At 38.8% G+C, this 24,533-nt stretch overlaps 1 protein-coding gene across 1 annotated transcript; it reads right to left on the bottom strand.

Annotated features, from left to right (window-relative positions):
* Positions 1-1,678: 1,678 nt before the first annotated feature.
* Positions 1,679-23,312, bottom strand: glud1b (glutamate dehydrogenase 1b). The gene is made up of 13 exons (XM_036572402.1): positions 22,757-23,312; positions 18,926-19,006; positions 18,689-18,744; positions 17,612-17,675; positions 15,568-15,662; positions 10,727-10,906; positions 8,469-8,606; positions 8,170-8,307; positions 6,546-6,626; positions 6,085-6,208; positions 5,001-5,092; positions 4,126-4,188; positions 1,679-2,856 (listed from the first exon to the last, which is right to left on the bottom strand). The coding sequence occupies exons 1-13, from the start codon at positions 23,151-23,153 to the stop codon at positions 2,737-2,739; spliced, it is 1,629 nt and encodes a 542-aa protein (XP_036428295.1). The 5' UTR covers positions 23,154-23,312; the 3' UTR covers positions 1,679-2,736.
* Positions 23,313-24,533: the final 1,221 nt, after the last annotated feature.

Raw genomic sequence — 24,533 nt, forward strand, 5'->3', positions numbered from 1 at the left:
CAGGTAATCAATAAGCCCTGCTCTCTACAACAAAGCCCTCAAGATTAATTACATCACTAAAACAAGTTAAACCTGAACAGCAGGTTGAGAAAAGGCTTCAACTTTCAAGTTCCCTGAGCTTTTCAATGCTGCTACAATACGTTTATGCAGAAAGAAAGAAAGAAAGAAAGAAAGAAAGAAAGAAAGAAAAACAAAGAAATAAAGAAAGACAAAGACAAACAGATAGAAAGAAAGAAATAAAGAAAGACAGAAAAATGAAACCGACAGGAATGAAGGAAGAAAAGAAAGAAAGAAAGAAAGAAAGAAAGAAAGAAAGAAAGAAAGAAAATGAGTGAGAAAGAAAGAAAAAAGAAAGAAAATGAGAGAGAAGGAAAATGAGTGAGAAAGAAAGAAAGAAAGAAAGAAAGAAAGAAAGAAAGAAAGAAAGAAAAAGACAGAGAAAAGACAGAGAGACAGACCGACTAAACTAATCTAAGCCAAACTCCAGTGTGTGTAGAGGGATAGTGTTAAATGGGTGTGTTTTGCAGTTGGTGTGTGTGTGTGTGTGTGTGTGTGTGTGTGATGGCCAAAACATTCCAGCTTCTATAAGAAGTGTGCCACACTCTGCTTTACACACAAACACTCACACTTTCCTACTGTCAGCGAGACAAAGTGCACAAACATGGACTTCGTCAAGGGAGCTCTGGATGGACAGGCTGAAAAGGTCATTGATCAGACGGGTAAGACAGCACCTGCATTTTTACACTTTACTGTTCAACTTACGAGAAAATATTATGACTAAAAAAACAGCTTTATGTTTTTTTTGTGGCTAGTTATAGATTGTGTATGTACATGGCACTCATCATGAACTGATGAATGAAGTCAGTTACCACAACAAAATTTGAAGGCCGTTATCACTACGGGTTTGCAAAATGTACAGCAGAGCTGTAATCGTTTTAATACACACAAGCATTCAACTGTTTATAGCACCTGCATATTTTTTTCTTGATTTGTATTTGAATGTTTATATGTTGATTCTCCCAAAGCTGATGCTGCCAAACAGACAGTGAACTCGATGATTGGAGGAGAAAAAAAGGAAAAGAAACAGGCACAAGGTGATTTCGTTTTTTTTCTTTTAAATACCAGCCTAGAGGTTTAAAGATGTTGTGGAGCCTCACTCACTTATACTCAATCAATCATTTAAATGTGGCAATAAAAAAATAACTCAGTTCAGTAAAATAACTAATCAGAGCCACATTTCAAAGAAATGAAGGAAGACTACTGTAACTGTAAAGTGGTATTTGCCTGCTTTAATAAGACTGTTGTGCTTGCAGGTGTTGGTAATCTGTTGAACAGTGCAATTGACAAAGCTGTTTCTGAAGCCGCAATGGACAAGGCATCAAAGCAGGGGTTGGCTTTTGGGAAAAACCTATTGGGCTGATTCTCATCATCTTTCATCTTTTATTTACACACCTTGGCAGCATTTAAGCATCATCATGTATTATATATTAGTATGCTAAATCTCGACTGGACAGCAGAAATTCACTGACATGTCTTCGGTGATGAAATTAAAGGTGTTTATGATCTGTCATTCTTTTGACTGTGAGTCTAAGTTATTTGTTGAGTTATTACATGAGAACTGCAGAATATGAAGGATGTGTGTAACAGAAAAAATAAGACTCAAGGTCAAGGAAACAAAAACAATTACTGTCATTTTTATTCTCAACAAAAAAGGCAATACAAATTTCCAACACAAATTTCCTGATGAAGCTGTAGACAAGCTTTGTAAATGGTTTTGTTCCCACATGAGCTGCCGTCACCTGCGCACACCTGACTAAAGACTTGCTCAGTGTACTGGCTTTGACATTCAGGTCAGACAGGAGTGAGTCAACAACCAGTGGAATCAATGCCTACAAGATATGGGTGTATGAGTCAAACATTTTAAAACGGAAAAAAACAAAACAAAACAAAACGAAACAAAACAAAACAGATTCTGCACGTCTCCAAGGCAAAATACTGAAAGTTGGACGGACTTTAGGCATGGCTGGAACAGTTTGATCTTCTGGGTAAAAAGAAATAACTCCTCTGAGTATAAAACTCCTGCTCTCAGGTCTAAGGCATCTTTAGTGCTGTCTTTCAATACTATGGCAATTAGCGTTCACAAGGTTTGAGACACACATAGGCTAAAAATAAATTAACCTAAATCTATTGTCGAGGGCTGACAAAAAACAAAAATACTGTACACCTCGCTCTGATTCAAAGTTGGCTTGACATACAGCCACTCAAAATCACAGTGAAAGGAAAATACCGCGAACAACGGACAATACTCATGAGCTAGTACTGCATTTATATAGGACCTCATTAGTTAACGGTGGATCAATATAAAAACTACCACAATTGTCTGATAGACTGGACAGAATAACATTATAACAATATGAAGTACTGCAGAAACAATGCTGCCAGTTTCCAGACTGAAGGCTACATGTTCTACTGTACAGCAGAATACAGAAACTAGCACAGAGCCTCAGAACAGCACAGAGATTTTCTACACAAATCTGCATTAACATGTTTTGGGGGTGTGAATGAATGTGGAGGGAATAATAATAATAATCTAGTGTGGAGACAATTAGGGGTTCAGCTCGTAAACTCTCGGTATGTCAAAAGGCTGTAGCACTGTGGGGCAGAGACTGGGTGTAGGGCTGATACAGAGAGGATGGATTGTTTGGCAGAGGTAAAAGAAAAGAAAGACCAGGGAATTTATGTGAAGGTCAGGCCAGCCTCATTGTACACCTTGAACACCTTCTCGATGGCATTAACATATGCTGCTGTCCTCAGGTCCAAGCCCAGGTTGTACTTGTTAGCCGTGCGCATAATTTGCTGGAGAAGAAAAAAAAAAAATTACTAAGAATACCACATCCATGTCTAACGTCTGCCTTGAATAACACAGAAACCATGTGGAAATCTGTGTGGTAATTTAGTGTAGAGAAAATGCGACCCAGAAGTAAGGAAGCAGAGAAACAGATGCTGTGTATTGCTAAAACTAGCTCATCATTAAGTGTGTGAGAATCCCCTGGAGTGTACGAGCAGAAGGTAAGGAGAGGTTTGCTCTAGAATGATCATTCCACAGCGAAGACTCGTACATGCCTAAAGCTAAGGCCATGGCTCAGACACCACACCTATAATTGTCTTTAATCATGCACAATAACCAGCACATCATGTTACTGTCATTAAGTAACTGAAGTGGAAAATAAAAAACACAGTGGTATGTGCTTCCTGATATCTGAGAGGCTACACCTTTCACTGATTATACATCAGCTGCGCAGTGCTGCTACACACTTGTGATAAAATAACTAACACACAGCCTCAAATGGCTTAGTGTTTTTTTTAAATGGCAACAAAATACAATATAATAAAATGCACCAATTTTCAAAAATAATTTAGCTAATTTTTAATGATTATCACAAGCTACCATTCTTCTGCCAAGCAAACTTTTTAACTATACGCTATTAGCGCCTATAGCAACATAACTATTCATTGGATTTTAGAACGAAACTAACTACTAACTATGTTAAAATGAATTGTCTACTGATTCTTTATCATATCTTGCTACATGTAGATAAAATCCAAATTGGCAACTTTACAGAAGAAGGTAAAATTGTTTTTAACTTTTAATGTAAGTTAATGTAAAGAGATTTTATCCCAAGTAATTTTAGAGCATTTTTACTGATCCATTCAGCATGAAATGGTCAAACGCTGTAAAGGGTAGCAACTATGCTCAAAAGATGTACAATAACATTTTAAGCTCTTTAAATCTCAGAGTGACTTTTTTAATCAAAAGCATGTTAGTATATTAATTAAGACAAAGAATTGTAATATCTAAAAAAGAGAGTGTCTTAAGATCTAGTTTTAATAACACATTACTGAGTACTGTGTTTACTGTGTGTACGGGTGCATATTTCCACATACACAATTTATGAAAGTGTAACTAGGTTTCCACCAACTTTGACACCAGTGAGAGACAGACATAGCTGTTTACCCACAACTGTTTTCAACTGTGACTGGCTGGTTGTGGGTCTAATTCTCAGCATTCTTTCATGCAAGTTTTAGTTTCATTAACTGGAGAAAATATCAGGCAGAATAACTTACCCTTGCAGACCTCTCCATAGTGTAGGCAAGACCAGAGTGCACAATGTCCTTCTCAGATGCACCCTACACATTACAGAAAAGATATATTAGACCATTTTAAAACTTATCACACTTTAGACCTGCACTCCTTAGTCACTTATTAAGTAATCCCGATTCTCTAAACAGCCGTGTTAGAAATTAACTGTAGAACTAAATAAATTAGAACTGATAAATAAAAAAGGCTGACAGCAGTAAACTTTAGCACGGTTACATAGCACTTTGCACACAAGTCTGTTCACCACACTTCCAAATTTTTCAGTTACACCTTATCAAGTCAAATTATCTTAAAATGCAGATCTGACTTCTTCAAGCACTTATTTTTTGGTAGAAGCAAAATTATCTGCTAATGTGTATTACAGTTTCAAAAAAGAGGCTACTTAATAAATAGAAAATTACCATAAATAAATATAAACATATTTATAACAATATAAGGAACAGTAGATTTATTACTTATGTAGCCAAAAACACTTTCGGTATTAGTTACCAATTTACATTTTGGAAAGCCAATTAGCACCTAAATGCATCAGTGAATAGATTAATTATTTCACAATGCAAATGTGAAAATAAATTACATTTTTTCAAAGGAATGTATTCCAGGATTTATCAACTCCCAGTATCTACTACCACTAATCAGCTACAAAACATTAATATAATTAGCTTTTATAGTGGATGCAACAAAATGGATATTTGGCATAAGCTCATAAGTCTCCTAACCTTCCCTGTGTGCTCTCTGTCTGAGGGACACTCGCACACACACACACACATACACACACACACACACACACACACACACACACACACACACACACACTCTTGCACACAGAACTGATACTCACAGCTACTCTGGCCTGGAATTCAGCAGTAGGGACCACTGGGATGGGGCCTCCTTGCTTTCCAAACTTCCTCTCAAGACTCTCCTGCACAGACACTGGATGACAAAAATACAGGAATTAGTGAAATGTTGAATATTATTATATTAGATATAATATAGATATTACTGCTATTCAAAAGTATTCATCCTTTAATTTATACAAATATATCCAGAGCACCACTGAAGCATAAATAAAAGCATGAGAAACCTAAATTCAGCAGCTACTTTTCTGAACCACCATCAATTATACGAGGTGATTTAGTAGTAATATGCATGTTTTGACATGCCGACAGCCTTCAGTTATGTACTGAGCTAGATAAAAATATCCCACAACATTACTAATAGAGTATCTATAGCTCTGTTTCTGTGTATAAAGTTTCTGTTACTGTTCACCTCATTCCTGTTTTGTGTAATTGAGTACATCTTGCGCATACTTGGCTGAACTGGCCCATGTACAGAAATGTTACGTCCATATACATATAAACTGAATAAAGTAAAAGATCAATATGGCGCCAAAAATTAGCAATACCTTTGTCTTATCTTAATATCTTTTCTTGATCTCATCCTACTATTTGCATGAGAGAGAGCAATATGCCTGAAAGTAAAAACATGTCTGAGGGATGAGGTGCCATGTCGCCTTGTCTGAATGGTTCATAAACACTCAGTACTGGGAGGGGTGAAATGTTTACGCTACTGCAGGGCATAAGGTCACTCCCTGTTCACCCTGTTGATCGGCAAACACGGCACCGCCCAAAACACAGAAAGAAAGCTGACGCAGGTGTAGAAAGAGAGGGTAATGATGATAACAGGTTATTAAATATCTGTGTGGCATCCTTTGAATGAATCATTTCTAAGCTCTGCAGTATTAAACATCTGATACTTCCTCCAAACCTCTCTGCATTTCCCAATGCAGTCATTTTCATAAAAACTAAAAGTTTCTGACCAAGCCTGAGGGAAATGATGTGCTTCTTGCATAGACCACAGATGATACACTATCTTACAATGTGAATTAGGAGGGAAGATTTTGTGTAACATTCCTGCAGACTTACTTAGCAGATGATAGTTGGAATCCCTCTCGTACTTAAAGGTCAGGCGGCCGTAACTGACATGGTTCAGGTTTTTCAGCCACTCAAAGTAGGAGACAGTCACACCACCAGCATTCAGGTACATATCCTATAAAAAGAGATGCAGTGAACTTGACATAGAGATTTAAACACAGTTTATCATAGTTGTCTCTCTGATGCTACAACATCCTTCTGCTTAGGCAAGCTAATCCAATATATGACTTCCCAAACAGCTTCAAACAGCTTTGTGGAGACTCTGAGAGACACCAGGCAGATCAGCAGTATGGTTCACTAATTCAACAGCATAGAGAACTTTTACATTCATATATATTGTAAATATCATAAACTATGCCTGCTGTCAACCATGGATTTCCACTGGTCCTGCATATGACCAGGAAACAGCTGCTGTATATGTGTGAAGGCAAAACAGAGGAAGGCGATCTTACCGGGATGACCATGATGTTCCTCTCCAGGAAGATCTTGTCAGCATCAGGTGTGGTGGGCCCGTTGGCACCCTCTGCAATGATCTAAATCAACACAAAGCATGTGTTAAGTGTCTATTAAGCTGAGCACAAAACATGCTGTTGCATATATTCTCAGCGTAGGATAGCTACATTACGACTCTGTCACACTAAGGTTTACCAATGAAATTAAATTAATTGAGCAAACACCTCAAACTTCATGTCTTCGAACAATACCGCTACTGCTTTGGCTGTGTTGACCTCATATAGTGACATGAAACGTCCAAAGTTGACTCCAAGAGTCAACTTACAAGGTAGAGTGATATTAAAGAACTGTCTTGCAGGAGGTTGCAAACTTTAGACAAACAAAGATTTATTTAGTGTGAGGCTGACAAAGACTGTCCAAACGTTTTGGCGTGAGATTAATTTATTTCTTTGCATGCTAGTCTAAAATGGGACTGAGGTTGGATGATTTTTGGCACCCGGAAAACTATAAAACTCTGAGAGACAGGGTTGACACATAAGGTTACAGCCTGCGTTGCAATCTTTCACAAATAACATTGGCAGGGATGTAACAGAATTTGTATTTACCACCAGTCAAATTAGCAGGCTGTTTTTACCCAAAAAGGGGGAGAGCATTAGGCCGAGGAAAAGCACCCAGAAGTGCTACTCTCATATAGCTAACTAAAGACCCATAGCAGTTGGTGTGTAATGTGGTGCTGTAAAGCATGTGCAGGACTGACGAGAGGTTTTGTGTCCACTCCTCCAAAGTTACACAGGGGTATGGCAGGCAGTACGAGTCTGCAGTGGTGACAGGGATGCCAATCTCCCTATTATAAGTCAGTGTACCATCAAAGTGATTTTGATACTGTTTGAAGGAAAAATTTTAGATAATGTTGTTTTAAATGTTTATTGTAGGCAGGTTAGCCAGCTTATTAACTGCTGTGCTTCCCAGCTAACCGCAGCTGCACTACTGCAAACCAGGCCAGTTATCTATATTTTTTTGCTACAGATCAGTGTGCAGCATTATACCCTTGAGTATATTGTTTTGTTCACCTTTGTGCCATTATTTTTATGGTTAGCAAGTTAGCTAACTTGCTAACTGCACCAGCATGGAGGATTCTAACATTGCCAGTCTTAAGGTCCAGCCTAGGTCACACTGCAAATATCTATGGCATTAAGCTGATGGTTCCCTTTGCAGCAGTGTAGGAGTTTTGCATTCAGAAAGCCCTGGTTTGTGTACTGTAAGCAGCTGGGTGTCACCAGGATTAATGGTTCTCATTTAACTAACATTCCTATAGAAAGATCTTGTGTAGATATACAGCCTACCTTCGCTGGCTGGCATTCTGAGCAAACCTCTAACAGTTACACTTTTCAAGAGAAGTTAGGGTGCTACTTTCTACCTTGAATGACCCACCATAGCATAAGTATGTATTCTGCTGTTGTGTAACAGGCTTACATAACAAGGTGGACTGAGGCAGAGTGGTATTTTGAGGTATGAATGGGAGGAATATCGCTTTAGCTAAGGGATCTTAAGCATCCCCTGGCTCCAATTTGTTTATGATTTAAGCAAATAATAAAAGTAAATTTGTTAATAGCCAATAATGACCTTGGCTTTGATGTTGTGAGCATTCTTCCTGGTCAGTTGCTTCTCTCCTGCAGCAGGGATGAGGATGTCACACTCAGCCTCCATAATGTTACCTTCATAGGGCTGAGCATTAGGGAAGCCAACAATGGTGCCATGTTGCTGTGAAAAAATAATGACGATAATAGTATATAAAGGAACAGCATGATATTCAGTCTTTCATATTAAACTGCAGTCTAAACTAAGTCTTTCCACAGCCCCTTCGTATTTTTTTGGACACAACAAAGGCCAAGTGAGATAGGACAGACTTATTTTCTGCTCACCAGTTTGTAGTCCTCCAGTTCCTTGGGGTCAATGCCATTGGGGTTCCAGATGCTTCCATCAATCTCAGCAATGCCTACACACTTAGCTCCATAACGATGCAAGTAACGCATGGAATGCAAGCCGACATTACCGAAACCCTGAAACAGAAAAACACTTCTATAATAAAGTTAACAGACATAATTCTTCATGAAAATTTTGTAAAATTAGCAGGCCATTTTCAATTAAATGCAAGGAATAGTAATGCTGGCTGGCCAGAGTAATAACTACTGACTACAACAGGCAGGAATAGGTGTATCAAGACCTGTAACACAAAAAGTACTTAATACCTGGTAAATTATACTAGAATGGTGGACACCTATTTAGAAATGGTTTTGTTTGCGACCCTATTCCAAGTCTAATGAAATGATCTCTGCTGCCCCCATGTGGTCTTAAAAAGGCTATAACAACTTTCTAAGCTCAGTTTCTTTTTTTTAATCACCATCTTCTCTAACAAAAAATGCCATGCACAGCTTAATATGTTTTTACAGATATAAATTAGTCAAGCTGGCTAAACTAGCATGTTTACAGGACTTATTCAACTGAATAAAATAAGGTACAGTAACCTATAGAAAACAGGTTCTACTTTATGACATAAAACATATATGCACAGAACTTCTTTATCGTTTTCCTTGGTCTTTTCTGCAATTAGAATACAAGACAGCGCCTCCTCGTGTTCTCTCCCTGTACATATGCACAACTGTAAACCTCAATCTCAAAGAAAAGATCAGTCCAATGTGTAAAGTAAGTACAGTCAGCATAGCCAGGAATTTCTCCTCAATGTCACAGTCCGTCAGCAGATTGATAGGCTTTGGCTACGCTGCAATTAAGAATGGATGCCAGTGGAGAAAAAAATAAATCACTACTGGCACTACTGTTCTGTGACTCTGATGCTTAATCTTGAGAAACGACTGCCGCTTTAGGTCAAACTTGAGAGACGTGCCCCCCTCTATCAGAGATAATGTTAGTTTGAGGGTGTTGGAAGAGGAAACAGCACATTTTGTAACACATTTTCCAGAAGGAACTAAGTACTGAGAGTTCTACTTAGCGCTGACCATTAACTCCCTCTTCCCCTTCGAAGCCAGAGGCCCACTTAACACAAATCGCAGGCTTACACTGTACAGTGGTTTCTTAACTCAGCACTACCTACAGACAAGATAAATGCAACTTCCTTGCACAGCTTAATAGGGAGGGAGTACCTTACCAAACAGTAAGGTTTATTTTCTTTAATGCTTCTTTACACACACACATACACGCACACACTTTCTAAGCCGCTTATCCTTCTGGGTCGCCGGGGGAGCTGGAGCCAATCCCCGCAGTCACTGGGCAGAAGGCAGGATACACCCTGGACAGGTCGCCAGTCCATCACAGGGCAGACAGACTGCTTCTATACAGACATTTCAACTGTCTATCTTTGAAATAGGGACTGACTAGTTTAAAGGTCACCGACACCAATTTTAAGGAGCTAAATTCTCTTAGAACTGGTAATTTTGGTTGACGCAATTTTATTAGGTCAAAAATTAAACCGACTTTAGAGGTGCTTTATTGGCTGGTATGCTTGTCAGTTACAAACTGCAAACAGTGTTAGCGGGAATGTGGTACAAAGTAATGCGTTACAGTAAGGTGATTAGTTATTCCTGTAATAAAACATATAATGTGGGATAAAAAAGTATAAGTATAGTATGAAGTTTTAAACATTGTTTAAAATCTTGTAAACACATTACAGTTACTGATGTCATAAGAATTACATTACTTGTGTATGGCATGCGTGTGTCCCCCGGGCCCCGATGAGGCAATGCCACAGCTTTTATTGGCCAACCTACGTATCATATGGGGCCTACTTTGCAATGATCAAGATACCAATAACAATCTAAAGTTGCTACACAATGTCACCACAGAATTAACTGTAAAATAAAGAGAATTTAATCTATACTAATACAGTCATGATTCATAAAATCTTCTGCTAAGGCTATAGGTTACTTAATTCTCATATTAAAAATAGGATATTTATGACCTCAATGCAATAAAGGCTTGTTTGACAAATGAAAACATGCATCCAATATATACCAAATGCTTTCTTTTCCTATTGTTAGAACTATGCAGGCTTGGAAGATGAACTACTGTTATATCATTAGAGGACCTGTATGAAGAAAATACAATGGCACTGATCATTTCTACGCGTACGTTGCTGCTCAAAAAAGTGTACTTTTGCTCATTCTACCTGGATGATGAAGGTCTTGTCCTCAAAGCCGGGTGTCAAGCCCAGCTTGCTCATGTAAGATGCCTCGTTAATGAAGTTCTCAATGCCATGGAAGACTCCGCGGCCGGTGGCTGAGATTCTGCCATGGATGCCACCCTGGCTGATGGGCTTTCCTGTCACACAGGCATGAGCGTTGATGTCCTGTATAGAGATATATACACGACGTACAAACACACAGACACAAAGACAAAATGCGGCAGCAGGTTAGTGTCTGAGTGTTAAGGTCTTACTGCTTTGATATGCCACATAAAAAAACAACACTCATTAAAATATACTACAAAAAGTACTGTTGTATAGATTTAACAAAACTATTATTAACAAAAGTATAAAAGAACACATCAGAGAGGAAAACAATCATGCTTTCATGCACACTGTACTACAGATTAAGGGTGGGCAATAAGACAATATGTTATTGTAATTAGTTGTTACAAAACTCAATAAACTTGCACCATTAAAAAACAAACACACAAACAAAAACTAAAAAGATTTTCATTATACCATACATCTTCTTTTATTTAATGTTAATCATTTTTTAAAATTATGTTTCCTCCTGTTCTTTGATACGTTATTTGTAAAGATGCTGAATTAAGAAAATAATAATTGAAGTCAGTTTTCACAACCTTCTTAAACGTGGCACTGCTCTTTTGCTAGTATACTCTGCCTCAACCTGTTGTAAGCCTGAGAAAAATTAAATATTCTGATACATACTCAGTATCAATATAGCTGGGTAGTGTATTTTTATATCACTACTGACACCAACATACCTTGACCTTGATACCAATTTTTCTTTCAAATTACAAACAGAAAGTGGGTGTCTTAAACGAGAAATTAGTGAGAGGTGGAGACTGCAAACTTATCAAGACATTAATAACATGCATTAGGAATGCACAGTGGCCGCAAAAGTATTTAGACATTTGTGCCATACTTAAGTTGTATGAAGTTCATTGTAGTAGTTAACTGAATTTCAAATCAAGTAACATGTACTTTAAACAAATCAAGACTGTAACAGAATTTTTGGTAATTTCTCAAAAAGTGGATGTGTTCATTATCACTATCGTTTAAGCAGAATTCTTTTCAGAATTGTGTAGGTTTGCATCCAAAACGCCGCTGCACAAGGCTTGAAAGAATCATTGTTTTTATATCAAAGTTATGATCTGAAAGAGTGCAATTTTAAAAAACACAAGATTTTAAATTATATCTTACATTACTGAATGTTTAATTGGGGAAATTTAACCTAATAAACCTAATGGCGCTAATTGCATTTAAATCATAATAGCACAATTGCTTCATGATCCCATCAATGAACATAAGCTCACCAACACCACTGAAAGAAAAACAGCCCCAGGCTTTGACGTACTTTACAGTACTCTTAGAGCAGTCTGGTTGGAATTATTCTCCAAGCTTTCTCCACACAAAGAGCCAATCATCAGTTTGATGTTGTACTAAAAGTGCTTTTCTCTAAAACTAATATAATGTTGTTAAACATTTTATGAAGTAGCCTAAAGAACTTAAGTTTACCAGTAGTTGAACTGTTCATGTGTCCAAATATGTATTGAGGCCCACTGTAATTTAGGCAGCTAGTCACGAAGACTGACTACTTACGTATTGAAATTTGGTATTAAGTAATTCGAGGTATTGAAGTAATTCGTCGTTTAGAAGTATTAAATTTCAATACCTAGCCCTAACTGTCAAACTGTTTTGCCATATCACCCACCCTTATTATAGATACATTACAGATGCCTGGTTGTTGTGCTATACACATGTGCATGCTGAAAAATGACACAGGTCTAATGCACGAATCAACTTCACTTGTGCCACTGCAGTCCATGATGTCTGTCCCTCTCTCTACCTCACTTTCTAACTCTCAAACAAATTTACTACACACAAGGCTGGAGTGAGACAAGGACAAGGATTGGCTGGACAGGACCACGACAGTCAGAAGTTCTGAGACACCGGACAGGGAGGGTACACGTGAGGTAGAGCAGAGTGCGACTGGACAGAGGACTGTCCACTGAGGGCAAGGTTATTCCATGTGTGAATAAGGGCGTGTGGTGAGGGTCTATTCTTGTGAGGGAGTGCAGTGGAAGACAAGAGAGAAGAGGAGAGGACATGTACTCACAGCAGACTCACTGCAGCAGGGGGGACCAGAGAGGACACGGGTTACGCAGAGGAAGGACAAGCTCACAGCCGAACTATGTAACTAACTAACCCTCACACCTGGGGACAGTAGCCTGCTAAATATATACCACCTATATAAGTGTAGATATATATGAAAATAGATACAAGTTTGTCAGGAGTCAGGATTATAGGTCTGTAAGTGCAATTAAATATTAATCTATAATTAATACAATAATATATAATTTGATCATATATAATACAAATTTTACCCTTGTTTTTAAGGAACATAAATGCAAGTGTTAATGCAGGGCCTTTAACCATTTTCACTGACATTTTATCTATATCAACATTTTTATCTTTGTGTGTGTACATACGTATATATAATCTTGGATGGTTCTATGTATCTGTACCTATCTTTATTTTATCTATTCATCTTTCTTTCTGTCTGTCTATCCATCTGTCTTTATATCTATCCATGTGTCTACCTTTCTTTCTGTCTGTCTGCCTATCTATCTATCTATCTATCTATCTATCTGTATTTTATCTTTCTTTCTTTCCATCTATCGATCTATAGTACATTTCCATCTACATTACTGGGGAAAGTCATAGACCAGTCAGAATGGCCATTAAATACAAATTATTGATTTTTCAGATATTTCTGAGGAGATCAGATATAAGATAATTCATTTATATAAAGAAGCGGAAATAAAATAAGTGAAATAAATAAGTAGGAAAAGTTTCTAAAACTGGAGTTCAAAAAATTATTAAAAGATATAGAGAAAATAGGACACCTGACACTTTTGCGGCAGGAGTTTCTATCAATCTTTCCACTGCGAGAACTCAACACTGACGGTCTGATAGAATGTGTAGTTGCTAAGCAGCCGTTACTGAATTGCAAATCAAACAAAGAGGCTGCTGGTGTCGAAGAGTGGAAAAATACTCCTGTACATTTCTTTAAAAACTGAAATCAAGTCTCCTAAAAGCAGTGGGAGCTGGAAAAAAGGCAAAGGGTGGACACACTAAATACTGATAAAGGTATTAGGCCTAAATTTAGTCGATGATTTTATTCTAAACATATTCACTGGGACTTCTATAAATGAAAGGTGATCTCTGCCTTTTGCACAGTTCTTTCTATGTATGTATCCATCTATCGCATACTCTCATGTATGTTTGTGGCCTTCTTCAACACAAAGCCTCTACTGGACAGCAGGGTCTAATGTCCTCTATCAAACCTGCGTAACTCCAACTCACTCAGCTCCTCTTCGCAGAATCATCAATCATTTACTGTTCACCTGTGGGGGAGCGTCACAGCGTCTCTCTGCCATTTCAAATGAATGTACTAAAGGCAGTTTCTCCCAGTTTAAGCAGAATATCCCTCCAAAAGGGCATCTATGGCCCAAACCTCCTATAACTCAGTTCTTTGAAAGCAGCAAAGAATGAGCTACAAGTCTTTGCAAACAACGGGATATGAAAAGGGACTGGGACAGGCTGTAAACAGACTTTTACTGTTCATTCTGATTATATTCAGCCTGTGAGTGAGTAAACATCAAACTACGTAGTGGGCATCTCAAATATAGGACTACTCATCATTCACATGATCTGATCGAACAATGACAATTCCTTGAAAAACATCAGCAATGAGGAGGTTACATAAAGTGCTGCTTTCTGTAGACAGCTTGCTCATGTTGGGTACACTGTGTTCAGCCATTGGGGCAAAGGGAAGGGGAATAATGGGAGCTTTTTCTCCTCAATGGACACACTGAGCACTGATACACATCACAGTGTGAAACGTTAGTTTAGCTCAAGTGTTAGTATTAAAAATAACAGTAACCATTCTGCACACATACACATCATTCGCATGCTATTTTGAAACTGAGAGAAGAACATAAATTTCTGTATATAAAAAATATAAATAAATAAAAAGTTTTCCTAAGTTGCCATGGCAGCAGTACTGACTGTGCATAAATCGTGAGCTCCCTAGGAGAGCAGTGACCCTAAAAACAAACACTTCTGCAAAGACAGCACAAAAAAAAGGCTACAGAAGAATTTAAACAAAAAAGTGTTTTTTTCTTGTATCTGTTACTTACTATTTGTCTGTCATTATGGCAGTACTTTAACTTGATCAGGAGGAGATCTGTGTGACTTCAGCAGTGTCTGAGATTATAGACCAAAGGATAGCCTAAGCCTCTTCCAATCATGCCAGCTGCTAGCCTCACTACAATCTCTCTCCTTGTGCAAGCTGATGAGTTACATTAAAATATTTCAAACAAAACACTACTGTTGCCAAGAAACTTACATAAAAAAGACTAGCCACTGTTTATCCAGCAAAAATCTATATGGCTGTCATCTACAAAGGCAAATATTGCAGAGCCTGTCCGAGATCACTCTTATCAGAGCAAAACAAATATAGGCTGTAGCTGATTAAGCCACACTAAGATGAAAGAGCTTTTCTCCTTACACACAACTGTTTATCAGAATCGCTAATCCCAGGGTGATGATAATGTTTGTAGAGCTTGTTGCATAAACACTCTTAACAAAAATCTTCGGTGCAAACTCTTACAGGCGTTGGCAAGTGACTTGTGACATAAGAAGGCAGAGAAAACCTGGAGAAAGCAACTCTACAAGAATACAGAAAGCTATGGTGGTGCTTTCTGAATGGATTTATTGATGCTCAGGTCACTTACGGTGTGGGCAATAGTGTTAGCATAAGTGTCAGCAATCCAGGACATCTCCCTCTCGCCAGTGCTCATGTCAGGGGCAGGCACATCAATGCCAGGTCCTGAGAGGAGAGAAAGTGAGTGAGGCTTCATTACAACCTCCCAGCTCCACGAGAGCAGCAGAGGGGCCCTGTGTTATGAATGCAGACCCTGGTCATGTGAACAGACACACCAGCTCCAATTACACTGACAGCAAATACATCATGTGTACATGCACTAGGAATAATGATCAAACATGAAAAATTAGTATGCTTTGGTGATTTGTGGTAACTAAATGCATGTAAAGTTAATCAGGTTTATTTTGAGGAAAACAATATTACTCATGCAAATGTTTGAAACAGTATTTGTGAAAGTACCGCCTTTGGAATAATGTCATACCACATCGATTTTAGAAACTTGTCAGCATTCAAACTATATGGGTATTTTAACCACCTTTGGGGCAAAATACTTTAAATATGTGCTTTTTTAAAATAATTCGGAAAAGAAAACTTTAAAATCATTATTCATACCTTGCCCGTATTTATACTCTTTATACCACGGAAGTGGAGTTTTGCAAAATATAGCCAAAGTATTATTAATCAGCTGTTTTTTGTTGACAAAAGCTTTGCAGGTATCTTACTTAACTGAAAAAATAACAGTGAAAATTAAACATTACTCACTAAACATTTGATTAGCAGCAGATGTTAGATACAGGAGTAAATGTATGATCGTCAACGGTGTCATTCTTCAGAATACCTGTTTTTTTTGTTATTACAACTTGTGAATAGCTTGCCTTTTCCTTTTCAGGTCTGACACCTATTATTCACATTTAGAGGTGGGCGATATGGCAAAAATATCATATCACGATACTTTTATCACAATACACGATATGTATCTCAACATTTTAAGGCACAGACACAATATGTTGGTAAAGCCACATTTAATAACTGCCATCAAAAACTCACAATGACTTCTATTCAACATTTACATAGTGCATGACACTAAATCCAAATAAACAGGACTAATTATACTCTAATTCAATGAAAAACACATTCGGTTAGAGTGCCTCAAGTTGTTTATCATGATAACAAAATTTAGCATGGTAATGATAAAATATTACCATACGGCCCACCTCCATTTACACTGATTCACAGACAAATTTTGGCCCTCGTGGACATCCTGGTTCACACTGTTTTATTAAGAGTCACTAAATTGGGCAAAAATGGACGTGACATTTAAAATTTAATATAAAACGTGTGATACATACTAAGTTCTCATTGCCTGATAGCATGAGCTGTTTTCATTTACTGAGAAAAACAATTCTGCTCTTGCCTTCCCATTTTCACTCTAATATTAATCATCATCATAATATTAATCATCCGGCACACAATGTCTGATAATCCATGTGTGGCTGTTCCACTGTCCACAGGGACCTGATTAGCCTGAACTGCTTGTTCAGGAGCACTTGTCTCAGTGCCCATGGTGACACTCTGAAAAAAGAAAGGCCCCCTGCCCCAGTTACCACACTAGTCACTTTGGCTGGCATAAACAGGTAGGCATCCAGATAAACAACCACGCGTGCAACTTTACAGCCTGAATTTCTAAAAACAGCTCTGCAGGGGGCCAGGAGCAGCCAGCAGGGTTATTTCTGAAGGCACAGGGAGAGAGAAGCTCTTCCGGGTTGACAGGATGAAATGGAAGAGAATGAAAGGATGTTGAGAGGATATCCTAAATGTTGCCTGCTTGTTCAGTAGTAGCATTTTGATGTAAAGATGACTCATCAGGGTTTGTTTTGGGTGATACAGCCATAAGCATAGGATGAACAACAGCCTTTATAAGGGCTGAAGGTTGCTGCATAAGCATGCTTAAAGGACAAATTTGGACATATAGCAAATCTCATTTAACTTACTTGACAAGGAATTAGAGCACAGAGAAAGATTTAGAGAGCTTAATATTAATTTTTTCGTGCAAAAAAAAAGGACTACATATTTGCCTGCCTTCAAAAGGTCCAACTAGTGTCAATATTACTCACCAATGAATCCCTTTTTAGCAAGCTCAATAGTGAATCTTCTAGTGATTTTCTCCAACTCATTGTCCTACACAGCATCAAAAGAGAAAAGAACAAAACTGAATGAGTTCAGTTTATTACAGACACAGAGCTCAATGAAAGTGCCCCTCTCACTGGTATCACTGACAGAAACATGATATGAGGTGAAGAAGGTCTGAAAAGGCTGTTGTTAGCAATCAAGAACAGATGACTAGCAAACTATTAAAAATGCTGACTGTCAAGCCATAAACAATCGAGAAGTCAGCTATTTTTTTTCCACCTTCTCTTGAGACTCCAGCCATAAAGCTAAGGAAAAGGGAAATCCGTATCTCAGATCAGCACTTTCATCCTGAAGGGCACAAAGACTGCATAGCTTGCAGTGCAAAATTTCAGATTCCACTTCTTTAACATTGTTTTGACCAAATATGGTCATCAGAGGCACTCATGGGAAAACTATATAACCTCTACACAATCACTGGCAGTTTGGTTTTGCTTTTCCTTAATGGTTTCAGGCTTTACATGTTACAAAACACACAAAACAGCATTTACATTTTGGACCAGAGACTGAACGGTGGGCTGAAGAAACATGGCAAGTATAGAGGTCCAAATGCATCTCCTCTCCTTCTATACTGATCTCTACGGCATTGTGCCCCATCAAGTGAGAGAAAGAGAGATTACGTAACATGCATAATGGATATGACAGGGAGAGGGAGATGCATATCGAGGCAGTGTGGCATCATCATGCAGTCTACCAGAACAAATACACAGAGATCAACCAAATAAGGGCACTTTATTATGCATTCAGGAATACAGCCAATTAGGGCATAGAGTATGAGAAAGGGAGATTCATGTAGAGAGCAAGCTGCCCATAGTCTAGAGACAGCCTGCAGACATGTACAGCATACAGCCATTTATAAGCCCCCTTTTGGTGCACTGGATAATCAAATAACAAAAGCTATTTCAGGAGCACAAGAGAGTGAGGGAAATGGTGTTAGTGCTCACACAGTCTGAGGAACAAGCAAGCTTTGGTGCATGCCCTTTTCCCAGGAGTGTGGTACTTACAGAGTAATTTCTGGGGTTGATTTTGACTCCAGCTTTAGCACCTCCAAATGGCACATCTAGGGAAAAAAATAAAAGTAATTCAAGTAAGTCAGTTACATGAACATGCTTGATAGACAGTAAATTAGCATCTGAATATAAATAGGAGCTGAAGTGAAGTGCATGCAGAACCAAACTCTATATAATGTACGAGCAGAATGTGATTAAACATCATATTGATACATATGCACAGCAGCTTACCCACAACAGCACATTTGTAAGTCATTAGTGAGGCCAAGGCTTTGACCTCATCCACAGACACATCCATGCTGTACCTGATACCTGCAAAAAGAAAAGTCAGCACAGCATTATTACTGGGTCCAGTGTTACAGGGTAATCAATCTGGTTGAATTCTGAACTGAAACAGAAGAAGACAGAGACTTTTCACTGAAGTTTATTCTAAACTTAGCTGAGGTTTTATTCTTATTCTACTGGTGCTACTTTCATCAGTGACTATGAACACATCAAATCATACTAACAACTAAAACGCACCACACAGTAGTGCACTTGGACTGAAGACAATCTAAATTTAAAATTACATTGCAATTAAAATGTGTGTCTCTTTCTACTGAAAAACTGGGGCTAGGTTATATTCCATCAAAGCAGTCAATGAGATGATCTAGAGCTGCAGCAAAACAATATTAATGTGTAAAATATTTAAAAATGAACATGATAAACTATGTTCATGCAGCAGGTCACATTTTGCTGGGCAACCGCTCCTTCTTACCCTGCTACAACGCCAGCTAGACTAATCCAACGCCCTGCCATGCTATAAATAGTGGCAGGATACACCAATTCTCACTTCTGTGAAAGAAGGTGTTCTGTAGAAGCACAATTCAGTTATAGAAGAGAGATGGAAAAAGGTCATCAAGACCATTCATGCTGGCTGAAACAGGATTCTACAGTCAGAGCTACAGTTGTCTCATGGTGCCTTGTGGGTATCTGACACAGCAGATTCAACTCCACGCAAAATGCTGCCATGTTGACTGCCTTAAGTGCACAGTGGTCTAGTTTTAAAATGAGTGTGCTGTTATCCCAAAATGTTTCAATGCACAGTCCAGTTATCCTGCAGAGTGAGGGTCCTAAATAAGCTGCAGAATAAATGAGAGAAACTGATCATTATAACTGGTCTAATGCTGCCTTAAGTTTATAGGTCTGTTAGGCTACAAAGCTACAAAATATGTCACCCACTCTACAAACCAACAGTACAAAATGTTCCAAGCTGTAAACTGAGATGAAAGCTCAGAAGCAAGTGAGCTCCCTGCATGAGTTGGAAGTATCCTGCGCGTATATGTGTTGGCCTAAAGCAGCAACACTCTTCACCAGCTTTAGCACTCCGTCATTTTCCTCTAGCAAACTGCATCATGAATCCTAATAAATGTCTGCGGTACAGCCGGCATGCCACACAAGCCTGGTATAACCAATCAATTTTCAAAGGGCTTCAACAAGCAGCATCAAAGAGTGCCATCACCGTTTGTCCCTGGAGAGAAATGAGCCAATCAGCAAGATATGACACTTGGTTATACCTTCATTAGTATCTGAAACAACACCAGTACTGTATTCAAGCCTGGGCGAGAGATGGGCAATATGGCCAAAATATGACATCACGATACACCAAAACATTTCCATGATACAAGACAAGCATCGCGAGATTTTGTTTTTCTGAGGTTTTGGTCCATTTGAAGAGACAAAAACCCCTCAGCAGTGCCACACTTAAAAATACAACCAAAAACTATGAATATGAAGATTTTTGTTCAATATTTCACTGCACCAAATCCAGTTAAACAGGCCTACTGTTGCTTTTTGCAATAAAATATGCAGATGGTCAGTGTTCTTTAAGTACTGAAAAGCATACTGCGACTTAATTTATCACAATAGTAAAGAATATTGTCATATTGCCCACCCCTAGCCTGCCTGATATACAGAGGCTTAATATAAGCAACTAAAAAATCATTATTTGAAATCATTTCATATAGTCAAATATAAACCTAAACATACTCCAACGGTTTAGTCCTGCCCATAGTCATTATATCCAAACCTAGACTTTCAGTTATTTTCCATGTAATTATTCTTTTCCATGCACACCATAACACAGAGCAGCAGCCACAAAACAAAACTATTTGGACCAATTCAGGTTCCAACATTTATAAATTCTTCAAAATTACATGTTAAAAACCACTCTGTACAAATGTGTAGCTTTACGTGCATGGTAGAATGGTGTACTTTAAGAGATACAGAGAGAGGGAGGGAGAGAGGAAAGGAGGGACAGGTCGAGAAGTACAAAAGGAAACAGGGAGAAAGAGACATGACTCAGCACTTCTGTTTCTCATCCACTGTGTTCTCCCTATATGATAAAAGATATAGAGTAGACAACAAGCCCAGACCATATCTCCATTCAGATAGCAATCATATCCTTAGTCTTGCTACAATCTTCTGAGTTTCATGTGTTTTTATGTCTCTTTTTTAATTCATTTTCCGTTGCCTTACTCGTCAAAATTCTGCTGACTGTATGATTTATTCGCTCACATACATGAACAGGACAAAACGCAGAAATGAAACAGCTTTTGTATGTCAGTGTGTGGGTATTCCAGACAGTTTGAGTGCTGCAATTGCACTTTACAGTTTGTACTCAGCCTTGTTCAGTATGTCAGCCACGGTGGCAAAACGAGTTTTCCTAGCGATACTCCTTAAATCAATAAGAGCAAATGTCTCTGACAAACACTTCAATGATTAAGAGACTATCTAACTTTGTAGTATTTGGCAGCATGAATGAGTTTCTGAAGAGAAGCTGCTACAACACACTGAAACAAATAGAAAGTAGAAACAAGTAAAACCTGAAAATCAACCTTGTCCAGGGGTTAAAACAAGGTTTTAAAAACTACGACACAGCCTATACACCAAGACTATTACCCTAATGTGCCAGACACCTATGTACGCTTGCTAATGCTGTATTTCTGTCAGGCAGCTGACAAATAAGAGCACCTGCCCTCATCGTCCAGTAAATGCACCCTTCCCCCCAGCTGCTTCCCACCCTCGGAAAACTCCCCCTGGATTGGCTACGTCACCCCACCAACCCATAATTTACCCATAAGCCACTGCTAAGACACTCCTCCTACACTTCATATCCTCCACCTTTTGATCTGACCATTGATCCTGAACATCTGAGCAACATTTTTTCAGTGAATGCAGTTAAGAGGATGCAATTCAATCTGCTGCAGAACTCAGTTATTTATAGACAGTGATAAGGACATAAGGGCCTTCCACTCCAGATATTCTTATGGTGCTGCAGACGGCTCACATGTTCTGCAGCCAGTTTAACCACTCATTCATTTGCCTGCACACATTCATCACCAATTATCATGCTATTCTCAGACAAAACAGAATTAGCATTAGATGAATGAACAGCATAACTGTAAAGTGATCTAATCTTTTAAGTGATTGTATCTAGAAGAGGAGGCTTAACTCAAATAAGCTATAAACTTGTCATGAGGGCAAATGAGTGTCATACTAAACAGGCAGGCCAATAACAGAACAATATATAATCTTTTTATTTTACTAAGGGATTAGACAAAGTCACACAAAAAGTTGTTATTCCTTGCTTAAATTGGCATTTTTAGTTCTGAAAAGCTACAAATAATACATCTAACCACTTTTAAATAATAATAATAAAAAACACATGCTACACATAGGCTTGCTAGCCAAGGGGCTAATAGCTGTGCCAACCTGCCAACTCTTTCTGACTTGATATTCACGCTAATAGACACTATATACATTTAGATACGTGGCTCTGGTTTGTAAAATAATACAATGCTAGCCTAATTCTAATAAAACTATTAAATTTCAGTGACAAAAAAAACTTGCTAGCTTGAGACTCTAGGTTAGCTAGTTAGCTAGCCTCCTTGACAGCCCCAGCTGTTGCAGAGTCGCTCTTCTTCCTCTAAGCTGTCAAGCACTTGTTCAGGTTTGGTTCCTAACACTGCTGCTTTACTTAAAAGAAAGCCAGAGCATCGGATACATTTCGAGATTTCTTACCCCCCTTGCAGGGAGTTCTGTGCTGGCTGTGCTGTGCTCGGTAGCCCTCGATAACCTCCCATTCTCCGTTGTCTCGCTTGATGGGGAACGACACGCTAAGGACGTGGTTGCACGGCTTGATGATCCGGAGGATCCCCCTCACTCGGTGCCTCTTCTGCTCGGATGATTCCCTCGTCTTCAAGTCCTCCACCAGCTTGTTTTCTACTATGGCAGCGCCGCGGTCGAAGAAGCCCTCCACCATCCTGAAGAAGTTGGGGTCGTCTTCTTTCTCTGCGGCATCGCTGTAGTGGCGTATCCGCGCCAAAGACGAGGAAGCCGGTAGAGCAGACTCGACGCATCCCGAGGCCAGGGCACTGCCAGCTCCGCGGCTGAGGAGCTCTCCAAAATACCGGTACATGGCGACGTGTGGAGGGGATACGCGGATTTTCCGAAAGAAAAAGACGACAGGGGTGCCAAAGAGATGTATGAGGGAAGCGAAGAAAGGAGGGGGAAGTGAACGAGAGCGAGAGCACACGACCTGTTCAGCCTGCCTCGTTCAGAGTGGCAGAGCTCATGCCGCCCCCTTTGCTTTAAAAGGCAGCATGAAGTCCGGCGGAGCAACGCAGGCAGATAGAGGGTCAGATGGGGGCACGCGCTGCGGGGAGGAGGATCCAGCGCAAAATTTGAATAAAAAATTGCATAATTATTACTAAATCTATATGCATAGTACTGTGCAAACGTCTTAGGCATCTAAGTATCTTATTTAAAGCCATGTATCTTGGCAATAGGTGTCTCACCATACCATTTATCCATTTTTTAAAAAAAATTCTGTGTAATTTATATATATATATATATATATATATATATATGTATACACATGTGTGTATTCTAATTCTAGTTGTACTACTTGATATTAAACACACACAAATATATATATATATATATATATATATATATATATATATATATATATATATATTTGTGTGTGTTTATTATCAAGTAGTACAACTAGAATTAGAATTACAGTTACACAATGTATGGTGTGTCTTTTCTTTTGCTGCTGCTACACACATCATTCATTCACAAGGCCTAGTAATTCTCTTGCTTGGACATGTCTCAGACAAGTGGATTCTGACAGTTATTGCTTTATTGTCTGCAATTCATTGATTTAGTACTGACCTCAATTGCAGTGTTCTGTTTAATTTCTGTATTTCAGCCGAAGGTTTCACTTATCCTCAGTCAGGCCATGTGGGTAGGGCTCAGTTACCAGTCTTGTTCTAATCAGTGGCTTAGATAAATCAAGGAAAGTATTAATTTACAATAGTGTGTGGAGAGATAAGAGCAACAGCCCTAAGGCACTGTGAGGCAAGAATGTGAAATACTGCACACCACCTGTCTTTCACATACTGCATTGTGTGAACATCACAGGTCTTATTCAATGCTGCAAGTGCACAATATGCGGGGAGCTTGAAGGCCACACCTATTCTTCTGAAAAGAGCAAAGGAGGACCTGTATGTGTTATTTTTGCCAGTCAAATCAAGTCATCGCTTCAGAGGTCTGGGGGTCTCAAAACATTTCACTCAGTGTCCCACTTAAAGACAGAAGGTGGGGCAGGTGCTCATGGAATGACACCTTAGATCCTGTTATCGGGTTATAAAGGGTAGTAGTACTGATCCAGGTGTTTCATTCCCATTGGTTAGTTATTTAACATTAATGATTTTATCTAATTTGTCAGACAAGACTGTTCACTCACAGTTTATTTGTGAGACCCAATCAGATCAAGGCCTGCAATGATGGC

Source organism: Colossoma macropomum, unplaced genomic scaffold, assembly GCF_904425465.1.
Source record: "Colossoma macropomum unplaced genomic scaffold, Colossoma_macropomum, whole genome shotgun sequence".
NCBI lineage: Eukaryota > Metazoa > Chordata > Actinopteri > Characiformes > Serrasalmidae > Colossoma > Colossoma macropomum.

Excerpts from the sequence above, each read along its gene's own strand:
- glud1b (XM_036572402.1), bottom strand. The coding sequence starts at position 23,153 with ATGTACCGGTATTTTGGAGAGCTCCTCAGCCGCGGAGCTGGCAGTGCC. Across the intron at positions 19,007-22,756 it reads CAGAACTCCCTGCAAGGGGG|GTATCAGGTACAGCATGGAT; the intron begins GTAAGAAATCTC and ends TTCTTTTTGCAG. Across the intron at positions 8,308-8,468 it reads AACTGGAGGACTACAAACTG|CAACATGGCACCATTGTTGG; the intron begins GTGAGCAGAAAA and ends ATTTTTTCACAG.